This window comes from Homalodisca vitripennis, chromosome 3 (genome assembly GCF_021130785.1).
Source record: "Homalodisca vitripennis isolate AUS2020 chromosome 3, UT_GWSS_2.1, whole genome shotgun sequence".
In the NCBI taxonomy this organism is placed as follows: domain Eukaryota; kingdom Metazoa; phylum Arthropoda; class Insecta; order Hemiptera; family Cicadellidae; genus Homalodisca; species Homalodisca vitripennis.
The window spans coordinates 172226320-172239365 of record NC_060209.1 but is presented as its reverse complement, the minus strand read 5'-3'; the positions used below and the strand labels follow the sequence as shown (position 1 = coordinate 172239365).

At 35.0% G+C, this 13046-nt stretch overlaps 1 protein-coding gene across 1 annotated transcript; it reads left to right on the top strand.

The window, feature by feature from the left end:
• Positions 1-8344: 8344 nt before the first annotated feature.
• On the top strand, positions 8345-12517 carry LOC124357786. The gene is made up of 2 exons (XM_046809840.1): positions 8345-11359; positions 11873-12517. Exons 1-2 carry the CDS (start codon positions 9148-9150, stop codon positions 12232-12234), a joined length of 2574 nt encoding a protein of 857 aa, XP_046665796.1. The 5' UTR covers positions 8345-9147; the 3' UTR covers positions 12235-12517.
• Positions 12518-13046: the final 529 nt, after the last annotated feature.

The following is a 13046-nucleotide window of genomic DNA, read 5'->3' as shown; positions in this document are numbered from 1 at the left end:
TCCTCATAGAAAAGTCAGATATTCGGAATATCGCTCCTTAACATGTGATACCTCGTAAGTTCATTTTTTCGAATTTGAGATAAGGTTATGAAAATATCCAGAAAATTAGCTTCATCGTTCCAGTGATACCTTGTAAGTTACAAAAATATTCTAAACAGGGAAATTTAGTTTTGAAGTGGTACCTAGTAAGTCCCTTGGATTGGAAGCCCTGATTCATTGTCGTGACAACTCGTATGTTTATCGTACTATGCTTATGGGAAGTAGGACACGTGGGTGCATCAAGCTGTTGTTTTCTTCTGTGCTAATTTTATTCAGCAGGTAATCATACATTTTATACTTAGTTATGTTAAAGTAATAACCTAACCTAGGGTTGAAAGTTCTGCATCATGTTGTTTTGGGGAAATTCCGTGCACCTTGCATGGGGCAATATCGTGCATGGTGCAAGGTGTACGGTATTGCCCCGTGACGAGCGACATTGCCCCATACAGTATTACAACATTTCAAGTCATCTTGAACATGAAAAACTTGATATTTTAAGGCGAAAGGTCCTTCCTTTGAATGGATGTGTTACCCAGTATTCAAAAGTATTAATTGCCTTATCACAAAGTTGCATCAAATTATATATAATGTTACGTGTATAGTATTTATTATTATAAATAATACAATATTAAGGGATATATGTTTTGCAGATGGTGAGAGAAAGAGCGAGGACAACTAACACAGGAAGAGGGTGGAGCGAGCACGAGATGAGCTGCACCATCAATGACGTCATGGAAAACGGAATATCACATCGAGAAGCATCTAGACGGTATGAAATTCCACTTTCTACGCTGAGAGTCAGGCTAAAAAGTGGTGATTGCACTAAAGTAAACCTAGGTAGAAAGCCAGTTTTCTCTAAAGAACAAGAAGAAGACATTGCCAAACAAGTTCTATTATTGTCAAAGGCTTTTTATGAAATATCTGCCGTTGAACTAAGAAGATTAGTATTCAACTACGCAGAAGCAAATGCAATTGCACACACATTCAATAAATCGTCAAAAATGGCAGGTCCAGATTGGCTTGATGGCTTTCTTAGAAGAAACCAGTCAATCGGCGTGCGAAAACCAGAGGCAACTAGCCTGAATCGGATCTCAGATTTCAATGCAGATGAAGTCAAACTTTTTTTCTCCAACCTATTTTCGGTGATGGACATCCATAAGTTTGACGCTTCGAGGATTTACAATTATGAAGAGACAGGAATATCTACCGTCCAAAAACCGGGAAAAATCTTAGCACCCAAAGGAGCCAAGCAAGGCGGCTCTGCAGCAAGTTGGGAAAGAGGGAAAAACATAACGGTATGCTGTGCGGTCAGTGCTAGTGGAACGTATGTGCCTCCGATGTTTATCTTCCCCCGCATAAGGATGACACCCGCACTAGAAAGAGGGGGACCACCAAATTCCGTGTACCAATGTACAAAAAACGGTTGGATGACGGAGGATCTTTTTCCAAAGTGGTTGAAACATTTTGCAGAATTTACAAGGACCAGCAATTTCCGTGTACCAATGTACAAAAAACGGTTGGATGACGGAGGATCTTTTTCCAAAGTGGTTGAAACATTTTGCAGAATTTACAAAGGCATCCAAGGACAACCATCTTGTTGATTATGGATAACCACACGAGCTTATGTGACTCTAGAAGCTTACAAATTTTGTAGGACAACTGGGATAGTCGTCGTCACACTACCACCGCATTGCTCCCACCGGCTTCAACCTCTGGAATGACCATTTACAGCAGCTTGAAAGCGGGGTTTAATCAAGAGTGTGATAATTTTATGAGGTCTAACCCGTATCAGAAAATAACACCCTATGACATATGTCCAATCTTCACAAAAGCATACATAAGAATTGCTAATATCGAAAAGGCTGCCTCTGGATTCAGCAAAACAGGAATATTTCCTCTAGATCCCACAAAATTTAGTGTTGACGACTATGTGCAATTGCATTCGGAAGAAGAGACAACTCCAGGTCTACCAGTCGTTGAGGATGATGGTGCCACAGATGATAAGACTACCGAGCTAGCCATCCGTGGAAATTCGCGTACAGCCACTGAGCTAGCCGTCCCTGGAACTTCGCATACAGCCACTGAGCTAGCCGTCCCTGGAACCTCACGCACAGCCACTGATTTCTACTTAGATGATGAAGACGAGGACTTGGAACTTCATGCAACAGTTAGTCTACCTTTCAAAAAGATTTCACCACTACCCGGCCCTCTGAAACTAAAGAAAAGTGCCAGACAACAACATTCGTCTGTTTGTACTGTGACCCCAAACAAAGAAAAGCTGGAGAATGCTGCAAAGATCAAACAAGAAAAGTTACAAAAGAAAAAAGAAAGGGAGAGTGCATCAGCTTTACGAAAATAAAAGATCAAACCTAAAGGAAAAAGCAAATATAGGTAGGGTGATTCGAAGGTGGGCCATCAGCAAGTTGAAAAGAAGAAATGCCGTCGAAACATCTCTTTTGAATCATCATCAGAAGACGATTTGGATCCAAAGAAGCTCTGTCAAGATGACGAGATCGATTACATAAATCCTAAAGATTTCAGTGGAACGCCAGTCAAAGACCGACTGCAGAAAAAGATGACTCCGTCTGTTTACTATGTGGCGAATTCGGCAAAAACAAAGAACTTTGGTTCAGGTGTGTTTTATGTAGTGATTGGGTCCATTCTGAGTGCAGTGGACGTGACACAGCTGAAAGTTTAATTTGCGACTTTTGCCAGCATAATTAGTTTACATTATAAAATTAAAACAAAATAATTTGATGTTAAAATAAAACTGTGGACTAAAATTTCTATGTTTTATCACAATCCTTGCAATACCGAGGGGTAGTTACCACACAGGGCGGTAACTAGTGCACGGTATTGCCCCAGCACTTGGTGAGAAGTATGAGAGCAGGGGAAGAAGTATGAAGGTTGAACAAGAAAGTCTGGAGGAAAAGAAAAGCGAAGAGAAGAAAGGAGTGAAACGAAAATGGGACCTCCCTGTATGAGTAATGGATGTAGAAAGTCAGGTTTACGACAGTGCCAAGAAATAAATGAAAATGAAAGAAAACAGCTTTTTGAAACTTTTGGAACAAACTTTCATGGGACCAAAAAAAATCTATATCGGTTCATTAGTTCATCGAGCAAAAAAGGTTAGGCCTAGGAAAGACAACTCAAAAATGAATCGAGAAGGAAGAACACACTTTCATACACGTTAAAAAAACTATGCGAAAAAGTAATACAATTTTGTAAAACATTATTCCGCAGCACTTAATTCATTAGGAGAATGGACTGTTTTACAATGGGCGGCAGGAAATATTGAGGGTGAAAGTCATGGAATGAAACCCTCGAGAGACAACGTAATTGCTCAGAGAATTGATCAGCTTCTCAGTCAAAAGAACCCCGAAAATCAGCTGGGAGGGAAGTTCTTTCTACATTTTTAGAGTCTTTGCCTAAATTACCTTCACATTATTGTCGGCAGAGAAGCAATAAAGTTTATTTAGAACCAACATTTGGCAATTCTATGGCAGATGTATACAAAGAATACGTTAGACTGTTAGAGTATGCAACGAACACCATTCTGGCCCAGTAAAAGCTGTATCCAGGGCTTCCTTTGATAGATATGTTTGCAAAATTAACTTGTCCTTTCAACCTGTTAAAAAAGATAGGTGTGACAAATGCATAATGTTTGAAATCAAAAATCTGGATGAAGCAGCTTACAACAAGCACATAGAGCAAAAGGACAGAGCACGTAAAGAAAAAGCTGATGATAAAGAAAAGGCTGTTAAAGGGCAATGTACAGTTTTGGCCATGGACGTGGAAGCCGTGAAAGTGTCCCCAAGCCTGAACGCTTCCGTTGTATTACAAAACCAAATTGTGTTGTCACAATTTTACTATTTTTAATCTTGCAACCAAAAAAATTGTATGCTACTGGTTTGAAGAATCACAAGCCGACCTCACAGCTAATACTTTTGCCTCTTGTTTGATAAACCTTTTAGATGAGAAATGTGATCCAAGTAAGCCTATTGTAGTTTGGAGTGACGGTTGTACCAATCAGAACCGCAACAGCATAATGGCAAACGCTTTACTGGCATTCAGTAATGAGAAAAATGTTGAAGTGGAATAGAAGTTTTTGATTGTTGGACATACACAGATGGCGGTTGACAGTATATACTCGTTAATTGAAAGGAAGCTGAAAGACAAACCGTTATACCTTCCCTGTGATTTTGTGAGATACACAGCAGAAGCAAGACAAAATCCAGCTTCTTTATTAACAAAATCTTTGACTTATGATTTTGTTAAAAACTATGCTGAAAAATCAATGATGGTATACGAAAGTATTAGGCCTGGTAAGAAAACAGGCGATCCAACTGTCACTGACATTAGAAGTATGAAATATACTCATGGTAAAATTAAGATTAAGCTCGATTTTGACGACAACTACTTTGACTTACCCCAGAGAATTAAAAATGCATGTAGACCTCTGTCAGATTTTTCAAGTCTTCATAAAGAGCGGCTCTAAAATAGCTAAGAGGAAATACTTACATTTGCAGGAATTGAAAGCAGTAATTCCACAAGACTGCCACCCATTTTATGATTTAATCCCTCACGATGGTCGAGAATAGTAAAATAATGATTTGTTTGATCTCTAAGATATTGCTTTTGTATTTGTAAGGTACAGTAGGTTAGCCTCAAGTTGTTAACTGTTACAAAAACATTTATTTGGGTTTTGACTAAGTTTCGTTAGTTATTGAATTTTATTCTTTTCTTAGTTGAACTCACTGTATCGAATACACATTTTTAAGAAACTGTTTTTTATCTGTACAATAGAGGTTTGCCTGAAGTTGTTAACTACAAAATTACAAGCTACTCCAGGAAGAGGTCGGAAGAGAATTAGAAATGAAGAAGAATGGAAAGCAAACAAAAGGAAACGAGAAAGGTAAGAAACATTCAGAACCAAATCTTTATTTTGTGACCTACAATGCTACATTAGTGTCGTATAAAAACGTACTTTTGTAGTTTTATTTTATAAATAAACTTTTTTATTTTCAATTTTTAACAAAACTTTTAAATAAGCTAGTTGTGAGGTCACCAAAAAGAGACAAAAATATAAGGCCTATTTTGTTTTACTGCTACTTAACTACCATATAGGCTACATCTTTTATGAGTTTTACCACTACTTGCGCTTATAAAAATACTTTCAAACATCATTATTTTAATTTTTTTACTGTTAAATGCTATTTAATTTTGTTATATTTTAGGCATTTAAGCACAACTGTACCTATACCTCCAGTATAAGGGCACAGAACTAAGGCTTTTCAATGTGCTTCCTTGACCAACCGGGATATCAGACATTTTCATGCAACATTCTACAGTGTGCCAAAGAAGACAGTTCAAGATAGCTTGATTCTGAAATACACAACAGCGTCTTTTCCTTCTAGAGCAAGGTCCAGGAAAGACAATGTTCATGAAGTAACAAGAGGTTTTTATATTAAATATTTTGTTAAAAAGGCAGTTATCAACCCAGGTAAGCAATTAAACACTGTCATTCCAGTTTGCAGAGCAGCTTTCTTGAACATTTTAAGCATTTCTAAGGATAGAGTGCAGCGAGTGTGCAAAACACATTTAGTTACTGGAAATCCCCCTAAAGAAAACCGAGGAGGTAATCGCAAGGAGAATCACTTTGAACAAAGAAAACAATCAATCATGTAATTTGTTGAGAACCTAAATGCAACAGAAACACATTACTGTCGAAAGTGATGCTCCAGGTAGAATTTACCTTGCATCTGATTTAAATATTTCAAAGTTATGCCGAATTTACAATGTATCACCGTCTTTGTCATACAGAATTTACAAACGATCATGAAGAGGTAAGGCTGATATCAGATGGGGTGTGGTGGCCAAAATAAGAACACTTCAGTGGTAGCAATGTTATCCTATTGGCTTGCACATGATGCTCCAAATCATGTTAATAAAGTGCAGATGATTTTCACAGTAGTCGGGCATTCATAATATATTCCTCCAGATCGTGTTTTTGGACGGATAGAGAAGGTGTTGAGGAAGAAAGATACGATCGTTCTTCCAGAGGATTATTTACAAGTTTTTAAAGATCATGGAACCACAATCGAACATGGTAAGGACAGTGAAATTTTTGATTGGAAGCTTAGCAAGGATGACGTGCTTAAGCGCACAACAAATTGGCATTTCCAATTTATTAAATCGAAAATGAGTTTTATTAAAAGATCAAGAAATGGTGGTGTCGTTGTTAGAGGCGAAGTGCATTATAGGAGCGATTTTGGTAAATACAAGGGTGTTTGTAAGAAAGGGAAGTCCATTAATTTTATGTCAAAAGTGTTTGTTTCTTCCAATGTCAAAGTAAAACCCGAAAAACTCAATAATGTGGATAATTTATTGAAAAAACATTTCGGTGAAGATTGGCAAAATGAACCTTCACTATTATACTATAAACAAGTTTTGACATCAGCTGATCATGTTGTGAATAATAATATTGGCAATGATGAAGATTGGTGTGAACCACGAGAGTTTATTGAGGAAGCTACGGTATAGTTTCATTTTCAAGCCCAATTAAGCCTTTTATTTAGCCTTTAAGTACATTTTATTACTTTTTTAGCAAAACAACTAGTTTAGATTTTGTAACACTGTACAGTTTTGTAACAATAAAAGTGTGTTTTTCTCAAACCTGTAAACGTTTCATTATTAATACGAGCAATAAAACCAATTGTTTCTCTCTTTGTCAGCAACAAAATTAGCCATGTCCTCGAAGGTAAGAAACAAAACTAGTTATGTCCAACAGTTTGTAACAAAACGTGCCATGTCGAAACTATTTTATGCTATAAAGTCCTTTTATTCAACCTTTTAGGCTTGAAATGGATCTTATTAAGACATTACTTTCATCCTTTAACACATTAATTTCCATAAAAACTATTTTGCAAAAGAGAAAATATCCCAAACAGTTTTTTTTTTATTTTCTGAACATTTACCCATAATGGACATGACGAGTTTTGATTCTAGCACCCTCACTTGCACTCGCTTCTTTCATTGTGGTTATTCGTTACATAGTTGTATGGCTGTTTATGTTAGTCTAAACTTTATTAAATATCAGAGATGAGTGGAAACCTGGATAAAAGTGATATAGAGATGTTTTTGGACGAACCGATGAGTAGTGAATGCGATAGTTATGGAAGCAGTTATGGCAAACTGGACAATTATAGTGGATCTGAGTTTTCTGATTTGGAAACCTTGTCGATGCGCTGGTACCACAAGATGGCAGAAGAACTGCTACTTGGAACAGCTGTTTTCAATGCGTGGCTAGCGTAGAATGATGTAGAAGTTACTGCTCAACGTAGAAGTCATGTGTAACCATCAAAACGTTCAGAGAAAAGTTAGTGAATTCACTCTTGAGTCTAGAAGACGAAATTTTGTCTGCAGTGCGTACAAAGGACCATTACTACATTTCTGAGTTAACAACTTTCGTTGGCGAGGGAAAAAACAAACTGAGATAAAGGAAAAAAACTGCTAGATTTGCTACAACAAGGCTTTGCGTGAGGGAGGTTGTCAAGCATAAAACAATCTGAAGAAAGTGGCAATTTGCTGTGAGCTGTGCTCAGGAAAGCCCTACCTCTACAAAGACTGTTTCAAGAAAATCCACAAGTAGACCTTAATCTATATCACAGAAGTATAAACCCTCTTTTATGTATTCAATTAAAAATAAATATTGGTATATTAGATATTATTTTATATCCAATAATTCCAATATAAACGCTCCCAAAGTAGTTTTTCTAATTTTATTTACAACGATAATGAGGTAAATGAAACGAAAATAATTAATAAAACAATATTATTCACAAAATAAAATCAATTAACGAAAGTACAGAAAAAACTACTGTATGTGGGAGGTAAAGGGCACTATGTCAATGTTTTTAAATTTTCTGATCTAATCACCATTATATTCTTTTTAACTTCCTCTACACAGAGGTAAAGGACACTATTTCCTAGTCTATACAGAAACAAATTTAGGTTAGGGTATTGGGCACTATGTCCTGTAACTACTTAGAGGTGTAAGGCACTGTGTTGACATAGTGCTTTTTTCTTCTAAATAAAATATTGACGTTACAAATGGATAAGGCACCATGTCGACTTAGTGCTGTTTACCTCTATGTATGCTATAGAATAGCTAGGAAGAAGAAGAAGTTGTTTGTGACTTAGTGCCACAAACAACTAACCTCTAACCAGCTGTTGATTTTTTAATTCTTAGTTTGTGTTTAACTGTTTAAAAAACAAGGGTTTTTTACTTGACATTGACTTAAAGAAGTTTGTAATATCGTTCATTCAGAAGAAAAGTGTCACAACTCAAAATTTTTTTAAATGGGTTTTATTGGTTTAATAGTCTTGAAATAAGTTATTCTTTTCACTGCAAAAACGTCACAACTCAAACTCTGCTTGCTCCCACTAGAGTGCACTAGTGTCACTTTTCTTCTAGAACATTCTAGGTTATGTTTTTCTAGCAAAACTGACACATTTCAGTTGTGACTTGACTGTCTAGGAGTGAAGTGCTATAATTTCTCTGCAAAAGTGACACTTTTTGAGTTGTGCCTGTTTGGTTGTAATATTTTGTAAGTACATGTTTATATTGTTTACTAGAATAATGACAGATTTTGAGTTGTGTCACTTTTCCTTGAATATAGCTTTGACTTTCAATTTTGATTGTCATCCACAAGTCCAAATTTTGAGATGTGTCACTTTTCCTTGAAAATCATTGTACTTTTTTCATTTTGTTATACCTCCACAGTGGCAGACTTTGAGATGTGTCATTACAACTCTGAACTTTTGCAAGAAACTAAATCACAATGTTATACCAACAGTGCAATATTTTGAGTTGTGACACTTGTATTGCGAAAATAGTTCATAATTTATTATAAATATTCCACTGTTAGTACTATTACGATTTATTTTCTTGTTAAACTATCAGTAAACAATATACATTTTATTCATAAATGAATGCCACATACAGACAAAATGCCTTGCCTGTGTGTGCCATTCATTTATGAACTTTTTTAGGTTACACATTTTTTTCTAGTGAAGGCATCACAACAGCCAGTTTAAGTCTCAGGAATGAGCAATAGAACATCCCTGATTTTAAAATTAGCCAAACAAAAAGGCAATTCTACAGACTATAGGCCTACTCCTCATTCACATAATAGTGTTGTATGTGGTAATGAGTGGACAGTGATTAATGAAGAGGAAATTCCAAATACAACCCCAAATAATGAGGTTCAAGCCATATTTCAAACTACAAATGAACTTTTAACTGAACACATTGAAACCCAGCCAATCTCAACGATCCTACAAACCCGGGAAGCTGAACCTGAAGACAAAACTCAGGGTTATGTTGATGTCATTCCTAAAGAATGTACTTCTAAAGAAGTTCACAGTGAAGAAAATCATAAACCTTCGACATCAAAACAGTGTGTTAGTGAATTTTCACAAAATACCAACAAAAGCAGGGAATGTGTGCCTAAAAAACTTAATTTGCCAACGACATCAGCTCAGTCTAACCAAGAAAATGTTCGACCCAAACGAAAGTGTAAAACCGATAACGAAGCTACTGGAGATCTTTTTTCAGATGACCCTAACAGTGAAAATGATTATGACGTGGATGATTCTGACGAGGATCCAAATTACGAGCCAAAAAATGACCTTAATTTCCCTAAAAAACAAACAATATCCAACAAAATATTTAACATACCTAGAAGAAACAAAGTTGTTGTAAATACTAAAGAAAAGGAGCCTGAGATCTTTGAAGAAAATGATAATGTTTTTGAATTCTTGGAACAAAATAACACTGATCTCCAAAAGAAAAAAGGAAAGAAAAGGTCACTAAACAAAGACAACTGGTTGAAATGTAAAGCAAAAAAGCTGAGAAATTCTGGAGAGGAATATAAATCATCATCTAAGTCCAGAAAACTAATTGAGAAAAAGGAAATAAAACCACCATGCAATGATAGATGTAGAATCCAGTGTAAAACCAAAATAAACCCTGATGAACGTCAAACAATTTTCAAAAACTATTGGGCACTTGGTGACCTTTCCCGCCAAAGAGATTTCATAGCATCACATATTCAGAACATACAACCAACTTACCAGTACAAGAGAGAGGGAAATAAGAGAAAACCAAACCAAGCCTTTTATTTTGATGTTGCTGATAAGCGAGTTCGTGTATGCAAAGATTTTTTCAGAAACACCCTAGGGATCAATGACAGACCAATTAGAACCGTTATTGATAAGAAAGACGCCTCAAGTGGCTTTGTTGCTGGTGATCTGAGGGGTAAACATGATAAGCATCAAACTGATCAAGACAAGTTAATAAATGAAGGCATCAGGCGTCATATAGAATCTATTCCTAAAATTGAGAGCCACTATCTACGGGCAAACACAACCAGAGAATTCATAGAAGGTGGTAAAACAATTAGTGATTTACATCGTGATTATGTTGAACATTGTAAAAGCTTGCAAAAACCTCATGGAAATTATAAAAAGTATTACGATATATTCACCAAAGAGTATAATATTTCTTTTTTTGTTCCAAAAAAAGACCTTTGTGAGCTGTGCCATGCATATGAGACAGCTGAAGGTGAGAGAAAGACCAGTTTGCAAGAGGAATATGAAAAGCATATTATGGAAAAAGATCTATCTCGATTGAAAAAAAATTCTGACAAAGACTCAGTGAGTGTCAACACCATTGTTGCCTGTTATGACCTTCAAGCTGTATTACAGTGTCCAAAGGGGGAAGTGTCCCTAATGTATTATAAATCTAAATTAAATATGCTAAACCTGACTGTCTGTGAGCTGAAAAATGATGCCGTATTCTGCTATACTTGGCATGAAGGCGAAGGAGCCAGAGGCTCGTGCGAAATTGGAACATGCATTTACAAATACCTCAGTGAAAAAGTTAAAAATTGCGAAAACGATATTGAAATTATATTTTACTCTGATAATTGCAGCGGCCAACAGAAAAACAAGTATTTGTTTTCTATGTACTTATATGCAGTGGACAAACTGCCAATTAAGTCTATAACTCACAATTTCCTAATAAAAGGGCATAGTCAAAACGAGGGGGACAATGTACATGCAATGATTGAGAAGCAGATTAAGAAATGTCTGAAGTCTGGACCAATTTACCACCCGGCTCAATACATTTCATTGATCAAAACTGCAAAAAAAACTGGGAATCCGTATAAAGTCAATGAACTAAGTCATGAAGATTTCTTGGATTTTAAAGACCTATGGGCAAACATTGGATGTAACTCTACAGTTAATGTGTCAGGTAAGCTGCTTACTGTTATAATATAATTTAGACACTTTTATGAAACGAGAGTTATAAAATAATTCTAGTGATGAGCAGACCAATAAAGGGATTTCATCTATTATTTCACTGCAAAAACAATCTCAACCGGTTCAAACATAGTTTAACCCTACTCAGCCTTTACCATGTGAAACCAATAATTTAACTTTAATACTTTTTACACAATTTTTAAGAATCTTTTAACTTACTATCTTCTTTTACGTTTTTAAACCATCTTTCCTTTTCATATTTAATCTGAAAAATGTATGTTAAAGAGTAGTTATTTATGGCACATAGATATGCAATCAAGATGGAAGAATTGCATTTTCTTACGTTTTAAATATTTTTTCTAAACGCATATTTAACTACTTCGAACGGATTATTTTTAATTTCCTACACTTTGTTAACATACTAAAACTTTTAAATCCAACTTTTTATCCTATTCTATCTAAAAAGATAATAATTAAACATTTTACAGTTATCTTTTCATTTCAGGATGTACTGTTGCAATGAATGACATCAAAATAATTAAAGTTGAGAAAGATTCTCCCTTTAAAATCAAGTACAAGACAACTTATGATGACACAGTTGACTTTCAAGAAATTTTCATCCAGCAGATTGATATTGAAGAAAACGAGGATTTATTCGGAGACAACAAGAAGAGTCACACTAAGAAGAAAACCAGAAGTTCAAAGAAGAAACAACAGGTTTTTCCTGTGCATTGTTCAGATGTTGCTTTAAAAAAATTATACGAGCAAAGACTGGGAATTTCAGTTAACAAGAAAAAAGACTTACAATACTTACTTGAAAAACATGTTATTCCAAGTTGCTATGCACCATTTTATAACTCACTTTAAATTTTTGCAGTAACGTTTGTGTTTAGCAACAATGTTATGTTTGTGTTAATGATTTTTATTTCCATTAGAAAATACTTCTTTAAATATTAAAAAGTGCTGCATTAGTTACTTTATATAAGACCAAACTATTGGTAGTAACTAGTGGTAGTAAATGAATGTATTTTGTTATTAATATTTGAAAACACTATTTTTCTAAACATCTAAAATAGGTCCAATGATGTTTGGAGGTTTAGTTCTAAGTAACTAACTGATTTTTTTGTTTCAATTAAAGTTAACTGTCATTAAAAACCTGTTGACTTATTTTTGTGTCATTACCATCTTCAAAGTTAACCTTTTAATGAAAAGCGGTTTTACAGGAAAATTGACACAACTCAAATTAAATTAATAAATAATTAAAAAAATAATAAACACAAACTTCATGGTTTATATTAAGCTAATTTAAATGCCCTATATTTAACTGATATAAATAATAAAATGACTTTTGGATTAAAGGTTGCAGTTCTGTTAAACGAAAAACTAATTACAAAAAGCACAATTTTCAAATCGCTCTCCTGTAAAATTTACTTTTTTTGAGTTGTGTCACTTTTCTTCTGAATGAACGATATGGACTCTAAACGTTCTCGAGGATGGAAAATGATGAATATGGGTTTACAAGCTGCATCAACTAGTAAAGGTAAGTTCAGTTTTCAAACCTACCATTTTAACCATTTTCATAATTGGATGATATAACTTATAGGTTATGATTGTAAGTATAATTGCTAATGACAATTATAAAATACCAATAAAACATATGAAAAAACTTGTTACTGTTA

Coding starts and splice junctions, on each gene's coding strand:
- LOC124357786 (XM_046809840.1), top strand. CDS start 9,148: ATGAGCAATAGAACATCCCTGATTTTAAAATTAGCCAAACAAAAAGGC. Junction 11,360..11,872: donor CTCTACAGTTAATGTGTCAG/GTAAGCTGCTTA, acceptor TTTTCATTTCAG/GATGTACTGTTGCAATGAAT.